Genomic DNA, 17,973 nt, shown 5'->3' with positions numbered 1-17,973 from the left:
CTATCTGCAATGTGTGGGGATGAAATTTGAGCGGGAGCAGGTGCAAATGGGGTCTTCTCTCGTTGCACCAAATTCACGAGGTAAGGAAGTAGAGTAATGCAACAAATGGCTGAAGCTTATGTAAACAAAAGTGGTTCCCTTTTTTTCACATTTCACTAACCTCTTTCAGTTCATCTATCATAAGATGATAAGAAACTAGGAAAAGTTTGTCGTAATGATAAAGTATACAGTGTCGTGTTATTTTGTTATGTAAATTGAAAAAGAAAAAAAAATCTGTATAAGGTCAAAAAAGGTAAACATTAAATATAAAATTACTAAACATCAGAAAATCTCAATGTGATTTGCCTTTTGTTTTTATTGTTATCGGGCTTATAAATATGATTTGTTATAAACTTATTGGCATGCGTAAGTTCTACTGCTCGTTCAGCTTCATCACCCATAATAAAATGGTCAACATCAGTGTTGCCACTGCTTAGCCACCTTCACTTTTTCTTTTTTTTTGAAGGAAGCCACTTTCCCTCTTGTTCAGTTTAGTTGCCTGAAAAAAAATGAAAAACGAATGAAGCCAGAATGAGATTTTGGAAAAGCTTTTGTTTTTCAACCTTGTGATGGTTTTCAATGTTCTTACATTTTCTAGACAAATCCGTCATCTGCCATCCTAATAGATTATCCTTTCTTCCGAATCTAAATCTGCAAATGGGAGAATTTCTCAACTCCAATTCTAACCATCTATGTTTCGTCCTTGGCTGCAAAATGAATACGTGAAATTTCTCCATCAATTTTGGAGTTTGAAAGAGCCACCAGTAGCAGTGGTCCTCCCACAACAAGCAGTGTCCATTGGATTGAGCTTGGTTTGCCAGTCACTGGGCAGCTTAAATAAATGGCCACTTGTTCAATCCCGGGACAGTCACATGACAATCAACTTCTTGTCAAGGATTTCATAAAATCAAATGTTTACACAAGTGAATTCACATTGAAATGTGCAAAAGCAATAGGAGGAAGGTAGGAATGTACATGTAAACGAAATTACAACAAGATTTTAAAAGAAAATAAAAATGCCCATCTTTTGATTTTCCTGTTTTGGGGGAGAAAGCCCTTCAAATGTTATTAAGCCACCACTACATGGTGCTGAATTTTCTAATCTGATATGCCTACGAAACTTGTCCTTTGCCAACCTCCTGTTTCATGCCCGATCTTCAACTATCTCCAATCCTTGCACGTGCTTCTCTACATCTACGCCTCCTACCAGAACGACCCAATAAAACTCTGCCACCGCCATGGCCGTGGAGACGACTAACCAAAGATACACCACCATCATCATTATCTTCATTGTACCTGCCATCATTATCATTGTCTTCATCTGAAATATCCAGCACGGCAGCTGCATTCTGACCTGCAACCCTGTTGTTGTGGGTCAGCTCAGGCCTCAGCCGTCTACCAAGGTTGTTAAGCTCATTCCCTTGCCGAACTGCATGCAACAGGAGGAAGAAATTCATTGCCTCTAAACCCATCTGAAATCTTCCATTTCTTTCTGCATTACCTGAACCCTCCTCTTCATCTGTATCAAAGTCATTATGATGACCTTCTATAACATAATCTCCAAAAACTACTGCCCCAGGCATTGCTGATGTAACTGTGCTGATAACATCTTCTCTTTCACGCTCCCACTCGAGCCATCTCCATTTCTGTTCATCAGCAGGATCCACCATCCGTGGCCGTGCCGACGGATGCTCTGCCCGCACATGCTTCTTCAACTCCTTATAGCTCCCAACATACAAGCAGTCATCCTGCATGCAGCCTCTTTTCTTTGCATTCAGATAGTCCCGAACAGGTTCCACAACAGTCCAACCTTTCACCTGACCCCTGCATAGAGGACATGCAAGCTCTGTGGCTTCACTCTTCTCAAGAGGCAAGTTTGAATCTTGTAGCACACCTGGAGTGCCTTGCATAGGTTGCCTATTAGGTGAAATTACTTTAGTATAAGCTTTCTTGTACTGATCAAGACAGTTAGAATGACGAAAGCTAGTTCCACACATATAGGGACGGCAACCCTTGTCATGAGAAGAACAAAGAAGAAGAACAGCATTGTGTGGATATTCCATGCACACAGAACACGTAACATCTTCCAACTCTTTCTTTTCCAAAGCCTTAGAACATTTCTTTTGGCACATGTCCTCACAAATGTCCCTTTTGCAAGAAGCCAGTGGGTATGGAGTCACTCTGAATTGACGAGAAGCAATCCTGTGTCTTCCCCTGCTACCTTTTGCCATTTTGGATATTCCAACAGAACCTGGAATTTAAACTGTCAAAATGTAATCAAGGAGTCTGCATTAAGGGATCTAAACATTAGATTGTCAAACTACAAATGCATTCATATATTTTTCATGTAAACTGACTGAAAGTGATCACTGAATTTAACAATTATTATGCAATCAAGATATGATTGGTATACATAGGTACTTATAATATGATTGTCTGTCTACATATATCCTGCTTGAGATGTTCTAACATTAATAGATGGTTAAAAACAGACAATGTGTTCTAAAATTTACATATAGAACATTAAAACTCACATCACACTTCCTAAAACCCAATGGTAAAATTTTCAGTTGCATGACAGCCAATGCAGAGAGACAGAAACTCAGATGGAAGGGGAACGGTGTAACAATTGCTAAGTCAGAATATTAGATAAAACTCATAAATGTGGAACAGAGATAGGGAAACAGCCAAAAAGAAGTTTGAGATTCTTGAATTTTAGTGGTGGACACAGATTTTTTTTCTACACAAATTGAGTTGTTCCACCACTTAAAGGGTGGCTCATCCAGATCACAAAAAACTGTAAGTAATTTAACAAGCTTGGCCATTGATCCTACAGAGATCTCACCAAACCAAGTTGGTGTGTATAATTGGGATTGAAGCTCCCACACAGAAGTTCAAGATCATGCAATCCTCCAAGGAAGATTGTGATCTTAACAACCTTTCCCAATATAGAAACTTGAAAGAAAGAAAGAAATGAAAACAATCTTGTCCTTTTGGATCAAGGCTTTTATTCATAGCATTTCATGGGCATCTTCACTAGGCAAACATTAAAAACTATTAAACGGATGGCCAGCTCAAAAAATTATGGCAGCAAAGGAATGTAAGGCATCTAGAGATGAACACAAGTTGTCTGGTCAAGTAGAACCTAATGAACTCCAATACTAAGACTAAAACTTCCCCAAGTACCTTACCACAATTAATGCCAAAAAGGTGGTAGACAATTACTGAACCTATAATGACATAGATCAATTTACTCATAAACCAGAATGAAAGGCCTCAATTATTGACAGCAAATTACATGAAAATTATTTCCTCTGCCCGTGCCAAAATACATCAACACGAACCTATAAATTAACTGCAGCTATCTGTACTAGATCTAGGACAGTCTATTATTTATTTTGGATAAGATTTCATTATATAGGAGAAAGAACAAAGAACCTGATGAAGTATCTACTAGGAAGAATCCAGGAAAACAGATTTTTATATCAAAATCAAGGATATAATCATGCAATATCATAGTAAACCATATTTAATTTGCCCTTTTTGGAAGTATTATCAGACTTTGAAAACAGTTCAGAGAGGTTCATACATTTCCCATGTGACCATGATTACCAACTTTATTTCTTCTGTTAGAATAACAACGCAATGAAGAGCACATGTCAATTATCCTTACACATTTTGGCTGTCTAAAATATGACTTGCAGTCTTAAGCTACTAGTGCATTAGCATACAACCATATAATCAGTTCTAACAATCAGGTGACATCATAGATTCATAGTACAAAATTCATTTAATCCAAATTTTTCTTACTACAAAATTGACTTCAGAAAATCTAATAATCTCACAAATTGGAAGAGTACAGATTCTAAATGAGAGCAAAAGGAAGAAACCAGTTAATTAAACCAACTAAACAATGAGGCAAATTTTATAAAAAGATCAACAGCTTGTAATTGAACTTAAAGGAACAATATCAGTAACTTATTAGCCTAAATCTAGCTGAATATGAAATGAGCACATGCCGAAACCAACTAGTTAACATACTGAAGATGAAGAAAAGGTACATGCCACAATGGACAAAGCAATGGAATCACATATAAAGCAAAACAGAAAGGCAATTGCTGGAGATAGCCCCATTGTACCGCCAAAGGAGCCTCACGTTCTGAATTGCTGAAAACAAAAGCATGTCAAGCATCAAACAACAAAGAGGATAAGGAAAAACTCACCAGTTCACAATCGGAGTAATTTAGCCAACGAATTAGTTTGCAAAACCAAAGTGCATCTGGCAACAAACAGTTGAACAGCAAGAAAGAAAACAATGTGAGAGATTTTTTAACAAGGTCAGAAGGAAGCAACGTGGTGAGAGAGGCAACAACAACAAGCAAAGACAACTAACAAAGCAACATTAATTAATATAATAATACTAACCAGAACATGGAACTAAGATAAGAAGCACATGTCGCTAAACTTTACTCATCCATATCTTAGATCCAATCAAACCACTTAATATATATAAAAATAAAAATGGGGACAAAACAAAAATGCCTCGACGGGAAAGCACACTCAATTAGGTATCCTATCCGTTCTTCAATTGACAGTAAAAAAAAATAGATTAGGTTAGCAAAAATTAAGAATGTTAAGATGTAACATACACGAATCGAAAGGAAAAAAAAAACAATTAACCTAAAACGATGAAAAGGAAGCGAAAATTGAAATGAAAGAGTGTTGTTGTGTGTTCGTACCGGGCGGTTAGGAAGAGAGAGTGAATATGGAAGAAAAGGAAGGGAATTTGAAGGGGGAGAGACAGAGAGGAATAAGGTTCTCTTCTAGCAAAGGATCGAAAGCAAAGGCGAAGGAATCGAGAGGGAAATGGAAGGGCAGGGAAGTTTCTCTCTCCTCATGCTCTGATGGGTTTTTTAGAGAGAGAAAGTTGAGAATCGCAAAGATGGAGTCATTTCTACGCTACGCACAAAGAGAAACACAATCCCTCACTCCTTTGCTTTTTTCATATTTCACGCATGCGCTCCAATACGCGCATCTGTAGAGAGTGTGGGCACGCTCTTGTGAACGTGATGACGTGCCTCATAGTGCGCCTTCACGTGCTCTCTCACGTTCCAAGAAACCAAGCATATTCCATCGTACCAATTTTAAACTCATCTGGAATGATCTTTTCTTTCTTTTCTTTTTCTTTTTCTTTTTTTGAAAAACTAAAAATCATAAATATTGAAAAAAAATCATGTTTTAACATATTAATTCATACAGATAAATTTTTAATAATAAGAATATTATAGTCTGTACGATATTATTAGGTTCGCCTAACTTTCAACCGGATAACATTTAAGTATTAAAAGGGTAAATAATTATTTTCATCCATAAATATATAAATGCTCATAAATTTATTCTTAAAAATGAAAATTTAATTGTGAAAGTAAAAAAAAAAAAATTCATTCATTCATTAACTTTCATTAAAGTGACAAGAAAGAAAAGACAAGAAAGAGAAAGTGCATTTTTGTAATAGATAAAAAAATAAAAAGTTTACATGATAAATTTGTTCTTATGACTCATTATTAGAGAATCAATCAAAGAAGATGATGTTGATAATCATTTTTGTAATATTTTTGTTTAAATGGATCGATTTGTCGTACTTTTTTTACTTTCAGGACAAATTTAAATTTTCATTTTTCGGGAACGAAATTGTTAACATTTTATACATTTAAAAACAAAAATAATTATTTATCCTTATTATAATGATTTTATTTTGAAATTAAATTTCAAAACTTGAGGATATATTTGTCATAAAAGTTAATGTGTAGATGTTAAACTTTTGTAATGTGTTAGGATAACAAATAATAATTATATTTTTATTTTTAAAATATTTATTTAATTTTTTATTATTTTTATATCATTTTATATTTTTCATATACTTTTATCAAATATTTATAATTTAATGAATTAATTTAAAAGTTTTTAGATTAGTTATGTTTTCAATTTTGTGAAATATAATCTTATTATTAATCTTGTTCATAATAGACTTGAATACATTTATATTTTCTAATTAATTTATATCTTTAATTATTAATAATGAGAATTATCCCACTTGATATATACATTTTATTAGATAATTTTATTCTTAAATTATAATTTTTTTCTAACTTACATTAATTTTCTATTATTAATTTTGTTATTCTATTTTTTTATTAACTGTATTTAACTCCTATTTTTTCTATTATTTAAAAAATTTAGAGAGATACAGACTTACTCTTTTTCCCTGGTTTATATAAGAACAAAATGACCTTAAAAAAAACAAAATGACTGGTAGAACAGAACCAGTAGCTTTAATTGGAAAGTTTGATCTCACTATCTCACTATCTCATAAAAATGGAAGAGCACCCCACGGAACTTCAGCAGTCTTGTGTTGTCATTATGGCGGTTTGATGGAGTCCTGACTCCTGATCTGCACCAACCCGTATTCGCTGACCTTATCCCTTAACTCCGGAGACGGTTTTTTACGGTTTGTCATCAAGCAAAATCAATCATCCCATGTTTGAATTTTGACATGACTATACCATATCAAATAAAATAAAATAACAATTTTTTAAATGTATAGTATAAATTTTTTAAATAAAATAAAATAATGTATACAATTTTTTTATTTTAATATAACTTCATCTATTTTAATTTCTGTGAACAATGAAATGACAATTTTTTACAATATGATCGTCTGAAATTTCCCACGATTCATTTTTTTTTTACATCCTTTTGATATATACATCTTTGCATAAATATCCTGAATGATTTAGAGAATAAAAATATAATAAATAAAAATAAAAAAATTAATTAATGGAGAGGATAAAAGTTATAAGATTCATATAAAACTCATACTACAAAAATTTCTATTTTTCTCTTCTTTTCGTTTTTTCTATTCTTTCTCTTAACCAAATATACCCCAAGTGATAAAATAATAAATATATTAAGTTATATAATCACGAAGAGTGAACAAATAATAAATAAAAGGAGAAAAATATTTAAAAGAATAATAAAATAATCGTGATTGAAAAAACAATATACTACTTTCATCAATATATTACAATTTCTAATTATTTAAATTGTTTCTACACTAGTATTATTGTAATCCTTTATCGTGACAAAAATGTTACAAAATCTGAATTTTGAATTTCACAAATTTGTCAAATTGTCGCGCTGTCTTGTTTTGGTCTTTCCTACCAATGGTAAGCAAGTCAAAACAACCAATAACTACTGTGTTTGTAACTTCCTTGGTTCCCACTAGGAACACCACCAAGGTCTTGATTTTGCCTTCAACTCTTCAACTTCTGAATGTTAGACTTGATAGTGGTAAATATTAAGTTGTTAAGTGCTGAAAAATTGAAATACATGTATACATGTGCCATCATTTTACAAAAAAAATGGTAAATAAATACGAATGGTATTTCCTTGAAAAAGAAAAAAGTATTACAATTATATACAGTTTAATTGTGCTAAGGGGAAGAAGAAAAAAATCCAGAACTTCAACTTGCATTGTTGCTCTAACAGCACTTTGCTTGCACCCGTGCGCTTTACCCGAGTATTTACATGTTGGGCAGGCCACAGCTGAGACCAATTATCAGCAACCTGCTGATAGGATCAACAGAACATGAGCATGAGCTCCTGATGTACATTTTTTATGCAAGAACATGAGCTCTTGATAGGATCAAATCAAGTGAGTACAAGCAACATGGCCCGACAACTTCGCACCAGTGACCAACAACTGTTCTTAGCCTTGGCAATCTCCTGGTGGGTGCTTCTGCCTTGTAGAATAAAGAGCAACCAGTTGGAAATGAAAAGGTCCATATCCTCCTTAATTCTGCATTTCCCCAATCCAGTCATACCAAGATCCACACTGGGATTCAAAAAAGGCATTGCTCTCTCGTTTAGCATAGAGGTGAAAGTTTTGTGAAACACTTGATAATGCATTCTTCCCTTTCAATGAACCAACCTTTGGCATGGGATGGCAAGATAAGATGAAGTCCTTGAAATGTACTTGTCCTAGCTCCAGCAGATATCTGAAAACCCATTAAACTTGTCCCAGACATTCCACCAGTAAACCCAAGATGTGTATGGATAAAGTTCAGAAAAATAGGGGATAAACTTGGAAGTTCTCAGTGCCAATTTTTAGAGGTGATGCAAAACTTCAGGGAGATAGAACTGTTCTCCTTAGAAAAGAATGATAAAATAGCTGAGCTGCAGTTGGACGATCGTTTGGGTTAACTTGTAAGCATTCAAGGATGAAATCCCGGGCATCCTTAGATAAATATTCAGGAATAGGTGGAGGTTCACCCCGGCCAATCCGAAATAATGCTTGCATCTGTTGAGACAGAAAAGACATTTATATACATTAACCCAGTTATCCAAATTCAAAGAGAAGAGTAACCAACTAAATGAAAATCTTGAATATTTACGATTCAAAGGAGTGAAAAATAAAAAATGTAGGGTAAAATAAAATCCAGTCTCCAATAAATTAAAGAAGGAAAAATAGGAAAGTAACAAACTAGAGATTAAGAAAAGATGATATAAGAAGCATGACATAATACATACTCCTTCCAAATCAGAATAGGGAGGCTGTCTTGTCAACATCTCCAAAACTGTACACCCTAAGCTCCATATATCAGCTGCTAGCCCATAACCACCTTGATTCTTTAAGTTAACAACCTATAAACCAACAATTCAAAGTTAAACCAGTCACAATAAAAGCTCACTAGTCTAAAAATTCATTTGTCAGTTTACTGAAACATTTCTCGTAAATCACAAATGGGTGGAAAAACTACAGTTTCAAGATTCAGAATCTGCACTCTGTCAGAAGAAAATCAGCGGAAGCATATACCAAATTAGACAGCCATATGATTTCATCTAGTTCATTCCGTTGCAGGAATTACTCCAAACAAATTATACAAGAGCAGGGACAAACCTCTGGGGCCATCCAGTATGGAGAGCCTTTGCTTGATTTAATATCATTAAATTTTGTTGCCTGAGAGAGCAAAAGACACAAAAAATATAAATTATAAGCAGACAGTATTTGGATTGTGTATGATAAGAAGCTGAAAAGAGAAATTCAGTGTTGTTGAAGATTACCTTTGCCAACCCAAAATCTGCAAGCTTGACTTGCCCCCTTACATTAACCAGTATATTAGCACACTTGATGTCCCTATAAAATTGAATATTTGAATTGAAACATTCAGAATGTAGCAAATCAATGCAAATTCAAGATATTTTTATATTTAAGAATTTAATTTCCAAGCACTGCATCAAACTTTCATCTTTGGCAATGATTGAAAGTCAAGCATTTTTCACTTCCAAATAAAATCTGTTAAAGCAAACTCATCTTCCCATGCAAAGAAACATACTCTGTATCTGGTTTCTCAACAATTTTCTCAACATAAATATGTGCAAATAGAGCTATAACATATAGCATATCCTCTAATATAAGAACAGAAATACTATAACCATTGGTAACACGTCTTAAAGAAACTTCCAGGACTTAAGTAGCAAAATATTCTCTTATTCTAGGTCCTAAATAGGAACCTTGACCATTGATTTGTATTGTTGATGGCTTAATTCATAATGCATATTTAAGTTGCATCATCCGTAGGATTCAATAATTTCTTACATGAAATCAAGTTTTTAAGTTACCAAATAATTTATATGAATATGACCTAAGTTCATAAGTTACTTCTTACAGATACCTATTTCAGTTTTAAAATTTCAAATTCTTAGATGAGGTTGACTATAAGGTTAGGTTCTTAAATTTCTCACTTAACAAAACTCAAGGTTATTTCTAAAGGAAATCAGCATACTTTAACTTTTCTACATTTCCAGTGCATGTCAGACTTTGATAATAAGCTCCACACCCCAGTATACTTTGATCATGATAGACACTCTAAATAAGCTCCAAAGAAACTACAAATGCAGGATTTCTAAATGTCATAGTCATGCACTTTGAAAGGTATCTATTGTCATCCAGTTTCAAGCTGGTATAAAATATAGATGCACATATGCACAAACACACACACAGACTGCAGTTGTGAAGAACCCCTTTATTATCCAGAACATTCTACAATATATTTCCCTTTAACATTAAGAATGAAACAAAAATATACTGACTATTTACCACTAATCACTTTAACATCATTAACCAAACCACCTAACTTCCTCATGGAACTCACTCAAATGAGATTATTGTTATTATAGACACAATCATTGCTCGGTATCATGATAGGGAATTCGTCCATGTTACCTGTGGACCACATTATGATCATGAAGATACTTCAAGCCACATAAAATCTGCCTTGTGTATGCAGAAACTTGAGAATCGTTTAACCGATACTTTTGATAGAGACTTGCCAATGACCCTTTTGACATAAGCTCAAGGAATATATATAATTTACTTTTGTCCTGAAAAATATAAAAAATACAAATATATAATATCAAAGAGAAAGCAATGAAAACATAGGAAACACAATTTCTTTTAAATAAAAATAATTGAGCAATCCCTAATTTAGTCCTCAAAAAAACTTTTGAACACCAATTTTGTCTTCAAAAGCTTAGTGACATACCGACATTAACTGACCCTCCAATAATTTTTTTTATCAACACAAGACCATTTTTTTAACAGATTGGTAAATGAAAATTTTATGTTTTGCTTCATTAAATGTCAAAAAGAACAGTATTTATTTCTATCATCAAAACAATCCAAAGTATGAACAATGTATCTCCCTCCAATAGCCACATGATATCTCATCACTCTTTTTTTGTAGAATAAAGACATACCATTTCCTTCTCCCATGTACATATTAGTAAGTAAAAAAAATTGTTAGAAATGTCATAAACTCCAAGATGCTTAATGAACAAAGTGATTTTCAGCCATGTAAATGCTTTCAAATTTGAAAAATGCTTATGTCGATTGCCTAGGTCCTGGAAATCCAATTATTCTATCTAGAGTATCATATTCTGACAGAATAAAAGAGACCTGTTCCCTAGATAACTGCATACCTTGTTTGAGCCATAATATCGAACTATGTTTTTATGCTCAAACTTACTCAAAAGAGATATTTCCTGAAAGGGAGGCCACAGACATCATATATAAGAATACTGTCATATAAGAACTAATGGATAAATTATAAACTTTAATGAAGAACTCTGACCTGCTGAAGTTGAAAAAAGCTCTGTTTTCCCTGGCCACCTTCATCCAGCAAAGACACCTCCTTTACCGCAAAAAAGAATCCATCACTGCAAGAAAAGAAAATGCATATGTTACCCCTATAAGAACAAGGTAAACTATAAAGCTAAAAAACATGGACCTCCTAATGGTGTGTTTGAAAGAAGCTTGATAATAAAATAATTGGACTCTTATGCTTTAACAGCTATGGATGCATAAGACATTCACGACCAGATAAGCCAACTTTCCAATGTCTTCAACTCCTCGTATGATAATTACCAAATGGACTCCTCAGTTCAATTTTTAGCACCACGATGGTTGTTGTTTCTCTTATGTGAAGAGATAAGCAATAAGACTCACTTGTAGATCAATGTATTAGACACATATCATTTATTGTAAGTCACAAATTCTCTACTAAGGAGAAACTCTCCAAATCCATTTTCGTATAGAGCACTAGCTGAAGCAGTCAACCTAAGTCCTAAGTGCATGCCTTAGAATAAGTCTACACAAGAATCATCCTTAAAAACATACATGAAGGGGGCAGGGGCAGATAATAGCAATTATTAGATAATATTATCTGACTAGCACGCATTCAGTGGAAATTGAATGCAATCCGAACAAGATTATTTAAATCATGTTAGTCAGTAACCCTAACGAAAATAAGGTAGTCAGAGTGTCATTATTGGAAGCTGCAACTTAGTCCAAACAACACGGACAACTAATTAACTACCCTAATAAGTAATAACTACAAACCAAGTCAGATTTCAGAAGCTAGGGTTTCATTTCACCTAATAAGTCATTAAATAAACAACTAAACTAACCAATCAAAAAGCAAAGTACTAGAAAAAAGGGAGGAAAAAAAAAACTCACTCATTGAAGCCTTCATAGACAGTTCCGAAGGACCCATTTCCCAAGACGTCACCTTTCTGCCACGAAGCGAAAGTCTGTCTAAACCACTCGTTGGATGAGTTAAACGGAATAACCAACTCATCAGCGGCTGCAGAATTAGAAGCGAGACCCGCTCTCTCCCTCTCTCCACCAACATCACTGTCATCGTCGTGTGAAGTAGTGAAGGAATCGGAATCGGTGAAAAGCACGCTCCTTTCGCCGTGTCTCAAATTCAATCTACCGACACTGCCCCTGCCCACGTAGTGCTCCCCGGAAGACCAAGGGGAGGAAGAAGAAACCGCAGCGGGAACCGAAACGTCATCGTCTTGAATCTGGGAAGTGGGAGGAAGCGTGTGAGGAGGAGGAGTGGTGGTGGGCCCAGATAAGCGGGCCTTGTGGGCTTCCCAGTCAGCGGTGGGGATGGAGAAGTCTTCTGGGCCGGAGAGGCCCAGGGTCTGGAAGATGCGGTCGAATTCGCCGTCGAAGCCGAAGAGGCGGAAGCTGGTTTGGCGATCCAAGTGAGAAGAAGAAGAAGAAGGGGAAGGAGGAGAAGGTGGTGATTGGTAATTGATGCCTTTTTTGGCGTTGAGGCGCTCCAAGCGCGGTTGCAGCTGCGGCGGAGGGTGGTGGTGGTTCTTCTTATTCTTAGTCCAGCGCCTCCAGTCCATTGGCGTGTTGCGTTGTACGGACGGGGTAGCTGCTAGCAACTCAAAACGAATAATCTGCTTAGCAGCTGCCTCTCTTTTTCTAAAGCATTTAATTATTTAATTCTCTATTTTTTTATGGTCTTTGCGCTTTCTTTTCATTTTCATTTAATCATATTCATACTACTTTTTATTATTGCCTTTCTTTGGCTTTATTTACTTCCACTTTTACTAACACTGTCACAGTGTCAGTCACCTTTTGCTTTGCCTTGCTAGTTGCTCCTTGGTAGACAATGATGTGTTTTTTTTCTCTTCTAAAAAAGTGTATTCTTTCTACTATAGAGTTGTATTTTAATTCAAAAATATATTATGAAGGTAAAGTACTTTTATATTATTATTTAATTTATAAATTTATTATTATTATTTTTATAATAATTAGCATAAAAGTTACCAAGAATTAATTTTGATGGCATTAAGGTATAAAGTAAGTTAAATAAAATCAAAATAATAATATTTATTACAGAGTAATTTTACTTTATTCTTTTTTCCAATTTTCATAGATATATTAAGTTTCCAAATTAATAATAGTTAGACAAATAATAATTGACGTTGGTTAAAGAAATAAAATTATGTTCTTTTATAATTTTTAAATGCATTTTCATGTAATTTTTCAATAAAAACTTTATTTTTTAAAAATTCTTAACCAATGCTATGATACTAGTAGTTAGCAAGACACTGATTTTTAAGGCACTAATTATTAAAACTAAAAATAATGATTAATATAATTTTTTTTAATGATAAAGCTTCAGCCAAATTATTTATATATAAAAAAAAGCTACAGCCAATTTGAAATGAAGGAAATATATAGTTGAGATTTAATCTCTAGATTTGTATAGATCAGTTGTTTAATTAAGCTCTAACTTTAAACAAATAGATTTGTGTATATAAAAGACTCTTTAACTCTCGATAACAAATATTCTAAAGTTTAAAAAATATAACTCACTTTTATTCGAAACTATTTACTATTTACTATTTACTATTTTAATTGATTGGATAACTTTTTGTGTGTTTATTTAAGTTTGAAAATGTAATTTTGAAATAAATATTAAATTATTTTCTCTATTTTTTATTTTAAATAAAATCTGTATGATAATTATAATTTTTAAATAATCCTTTAAATTAAAATTATTTTTCATTAAAAAAACTTAAATAAATATACTCTTGTTTAAAAAAAGTGTTTATTTTATCATAAAACACATAAATCAATTCGTGTACCAAAAAAATCAACTAGTAAATACTATTTTTGTTTAAAATTCACCAGTGATATCTAATTTAACTCTTAAGAATGCAATTGCTGTATATTAAAAAAAAGTTTAAGATCATCAATAGTCTTATCTCATTCAAGTTCGAACATGATTAATCAAATAAAAACTACTACTAGTTCTTTCCTGAGATATACAATATATTATTAGTATTTAAAAAATGATATTCTTAATTTCTATATTTAAAGTTTATATGAAATTTACATATGATGAACGAGAAATTAAGTGGTTATTATGTTCGCTGGACTTGGACGTATATGTAAAAGGATGTTTCCACGATGCTGGAACCAACCAGTGGCAGCCAGCAGCTAAAAAGAAAAGAAAAGAAAATGATACAAAGTCTCTTTGCCTCTTTGGCACGATGTCCTTGGGTGCATACCAATTAGTCAAGGAAAAAGGGATTAGACTCGTGTTTTTATTTTGATTAATACATTTTCTTGGAACTTCTACATTTTGAATCCTTTTAACACATGAAGAATCGAGCTACGAATTCAGTATTATACACAGAATCTTAAATTTAGACAAAATAGGACATATCTAATAAAAATATTTTTTTTATTTTAAGAATGTGAGAGTTATAAATTAAGGTCATAAACATGAATAGTCAAAATAAATAAAAAATTAGTTAATAATCATTGATCATATGATTATTTTAAAAAGTTGTGTGCATTTATCTTTTCATCTTTATCATTTAAATATAATTTAATAATTTTTTATTTAGTGTTCTTATTTTTTCACGATAATAAAAGTTTACCCCTAATATGCTTCAAGAAAGTAAAAATTATTTAAAAGTAATGAATGTTATTATTTTATTTATAGATAGATATATACTGTATGTTAGATTTGTGAATTTGCTATAAGAACATGATTTTTAGAGAATATATTGTAAGAAATATTTTTTCTATAATCTTTCACCCACTTATATAAATATTCGTTGTGTGAATAAAACAAAACATTTTACTTTTACCTTTTTCGTATTCATCTTTCTTGATCCATTTTTAATACTAGGAGAAAACAAGGCATGAATGGCTTTCTATATTTTTTTTTTTAAAAAAAAAAAAAGAGGAACAGTGAGGGTGAAGGTTAAATGGAAGTAACTCATGTCAGAGGTTGAAATTAAATACAGTGAGGTAATTTAACATGAATATATATAATGAGGTCCAATAATTTCAAAGAGTTATAAAATTAACATGGTGGTTTGAAAAAAATTTATAAAGTTAGCATTGATGGGAGAAGGATAAAGAGATTGCGGGCTCAATTAATTGTTTTGTTAATATTTTGACAAAAACTAACAATTGATTATTAGGTCCTAGCTAGAGCCTAAAATTTATTAATCTAAAAGTTAAAACAGTAATTAGGTCATTAAGTTTTTGGTAACAAAAAGAGAATGATTAGGTATTTAAGTTAATTTGAGTTTAAAAGGAAAAATTCAAAAAACTAATCAATTATAATTCATCTAGTTCAAATTTTAAATGGAAAGAACTAATTAACTGAATCAATTCAAATAAACTTAATTAGTTTGATTTGAATTCTAGAGTTCATTGGGTCGATATGATCATAAAATTTTCATTTTTTATTTTTATAATTTTCTAATTAATTATGTTACTTATGTTTGTAGTCACTTCTTTTCTCTTAAAATTTAGATTGATTGAATAAACTAGTTCTCTTCTAAAAATTTCTGACAAAAAAATCATTTTAAAACATATTAATCACATGTGACTCTTTTGATCATATCAACACGAACAAATGATGTATCATTTTTTGTGTTAATGTAAAATTTTATTATAACATTACTTAAAGACTATATGATATGATACATGAGACATGTTAATCTAGTTAATGATATTTGAAGTCGATAGTTGGACTAATAGCTGGACTGAGTTTTTTTTTTTTTAAAAAAATAACACGTGAGATAAATTTTTAAACTTTTTTTAGATTTAAAAAAACAATTAATAACTTGTCTATTCATTAGACAAACCAAGTTGAATGAAAACATGATAAAATTAAGTCGATCGTTTAGACCAATTTTTTTGGAATATCAAATAAGCTCTTGGATAATGAATTGTAGTTGCAGATTATTTTTAAATGAACAATTTCTCCTAGATTTGACATGCGGCACCAGATGTAGGTTTATATATATATATATATATATATATATATATATATATATATATATATATATATATATGGGTTTAATTACAATCAACACATGTTTCTTTTTTTAAGATATGTGCATTAATTAGCTATCAACATCATAATTATTAGACAGAAAAATTAATACTCTCTCACTTTAAGTTATTTGTTTTAGGATTATTTAAGTATAACTTGATGATAAATTTATTTTTTTTAAAAAAATATTCTCTCACCTGCCCCTTCTGCAATAAAAATTATAATTAGAAAAAAAAGCTATTTTATCTAATGGACTAAAATAAATGCAGTGCTTCAGTTTTTTTTTATTTAAAAAAACATTTATTACATTTATTAAAAAGGGCAAACTTTATTCTCTATATAAAAAAGATTCCCGAAGCATCTGAATGAATAAGACAGCATTTTCTTATGTGTTGTGACATGCATTTTCTAAATATATTAATTTTTATCTTCTAAATATAAAAGGATATATAGTTCATAAACATATATAGTAGCAGTGTATGTATGTTCTACACAAAGTATTTACTCATTATTTAACTACGGTTTGTTTGATTAATTTGTTTCTCACTTTTTAGTTTTATAATTTGTTTTTCAAAATATAATTCTATGTTACTAAACTATTAATTTCTTATTCAAAATCCATTAAGTTTTAAAATTGTTTGTAAAACAAGTGCTTACAAAACTGAGATGTTTTATCATCATCTGTGATCTTAATTCAAGGATATAAGTCATCTGAAATAATTCTCTATGTGTGACGAGGCATAAACTTATAGTATATATCAGTATCTATTTTCTTTATTTTCTTCAGCTAAAAATAATTCTTGAAATAAAAATCATACACACCCTATTCTTCCCCCCAATTCCTCCTTCTTAAAGGTAAGGTACCCCCCAATTCCTCCTTATATCTCTCAACTCAACTCAAAGTAAGGTACCCCCAATTCCTCCTTCTCGTATTCTAAATATCTAGAACTAGTTAGTGACAGATATTGTTATATATACTGTATCAACATGTACACATGCACATTAATTAACACATGCGCACTTGACCTTCACGTAGCAATTATGCTCATCAATTCATTAAATTAAGCACATAACCAATTTCATTATTTTTCTCTGAAGATATTGCTATTAGCTAGTCCCCATCCATCCAACAGAAAGGAAAACAAAAAATAATTTACTAGAACCAAATATTTCTTTAACTATCAACTTGATTCCACATGAGTACAATAAATTAAAAGACTTAAAACACAGTTAATTAAGAAAGGCTTTAATTTGCAGTACTTTAATAATTGAGCCTTGGCTAATGCATTAGTTAAAAGTCCTTCACGTGTATGCCATATGACCATATCCAACTAATTAATCACGCAAACCTTAATTACTCCACAGCAATCAACAACAATAACAAAAAAAAAAAAAAAAATTTCCAGGGAAACCGAAAGGCCCCCCCCCCCCCCCCCCCCCCGTAAGATTATTTATATTATGAAGATACATATAAAATGTAATACCTGATAAGTCTAATATTGAATACTGTGGTAAACTTTGTCGTATAACATTCACTTTTTTTTTCTCTTCAAACTTATTCCTTTTATCATCAAGGTGAAAAATCAAGTGGAGCTAACCGAGATAGATTTCTACGACCCAATTGCTGTTACTAGCTAGAGATATATAGCTAGCTACCATTTTGGCTACTCCTAGGGCCAAAGGAAGTCCTATAGGATGAGTAGTG

The 17,973-nt window shown here is 32.0% G+C and overlaps 2 protein-coding genes across 3 annotated transcripts; both read right to left on the bottom strand.

Annotated features, from left to right (window-relative positions):
• Positions 1-912: 912 nt before the first annotated feature.
• Positions 913-5,065, bottom strand: LOC100797335 (uncharacterized). 2 transcript variants are annotated; one of them, XM_006584515.4, is made up of 3 exons: positions 4,779-5,065; positions 4,263-4,318; positions 913-2,302 (listed from the first exon to the last, which is right to left on the bottom strand). In XM_006584515.4, exon 3 carries the CDS (start codon positions 2,268-2,270, stop codon positions 1,197-1,199), a length of 1,074 nt encoding a protein of 357 aa, XP_006584578.1. In that variant the 5' UTR covers positions 2,271-2,302; positions 4,263-4,318; positions 4,779-5,065; the 3' UTR covers positions 913-1,196. The 2 variants fall into 2 exon arrangements, with proteins under 2 accessions (XP_006584578.1, NP_001241046.1); NM_001254117.3 differs by having other exon boundaries at positions 913-2,290; positions 4,779-5,006.
• A 2,403-nt stretch (positions 5,066-7,468) lies between these two features.
• On the bottom strand, positions 7,469-12,912 carry LOC100807806 (mitogen-activated protein kinase kinase kinase 1). The gene is made up of 8 exons (XM_003532586.5): positions 12,116-12,912; positions 11,232-11,316; positions 11,080-11,142; positions 10,325-10,482; positions 9,163-9,235; positions 8,999-9,058; positions 8,629-8,742; positions 7,469-8,398 (listed from the first exon to the last, which is right to left on the bottom strand). The coding sequence occupies exons 1-8, from the start codon at positions 12,799-12,801 to the stop codon at positions 8,225-8,227; spliced, it is 1,413 nt and encodes a 470-aa protein (XP_003532634.1). The 5' UTR covers positions 12,802-12,912; the 3' UTR covers positions 7,469-8,224.
• Between the last annotated feature and the right edge of the window lie 5,061 nt (positions 12,913-17,973).

Source organism: Glycine max, chromosome 8 (genome assembly GCF_000004515.6).
Source record: "Glycine max cultivar Williams 82 chromosome 8, Glycine_max_v4.0, whole genome shotgun sequence".
Classification (NCBI taxonomy): Eukaryota; Viridiplantae; Streptophyta; class Magnoliopsida; order Fabales; family Fabaceae; genus Glycine; species Glycine max.
This window is presented reverse-complemented; position numbering and strand designations above follow the sequence as displayed.

What these genes read in the sequence shown, in the direction of transcription:
- LOC100797335 (XM_006584515.4), bottom strand. Translation starts at nt 2,270, where the DNA reads ATGGCAAAAGGTAGCAGGGGAAGACACAGGATTGCTTCTCGTCAATTC.
- LOC100807806 (XM_003532586.5), bottom strand. Translation starts at nt 12,801, where the DNA reads ATGGACTGGAGGCGCTGGACTAAGAATAAGAAGAACCACCACCACCCT. An exon ending in GTCTATGAAGGCTTCAATGA is followed by an intron (nt 11,317 to 12,115) that starts GTGAGTTTTTTT and finishes CTTTTCTTGCAG; the next exon opens with TGATGGATTCTTTTTTGCGG. An exon ending in CAGATTTTGGGTTGGCAAAG is followed by an intron (nt 9,059 to 9,162) that starts GTAATCTTCAAC and finishes TTGCTCTCTCAG; the next exon opens with GCAACAAAATTTAATGATAT.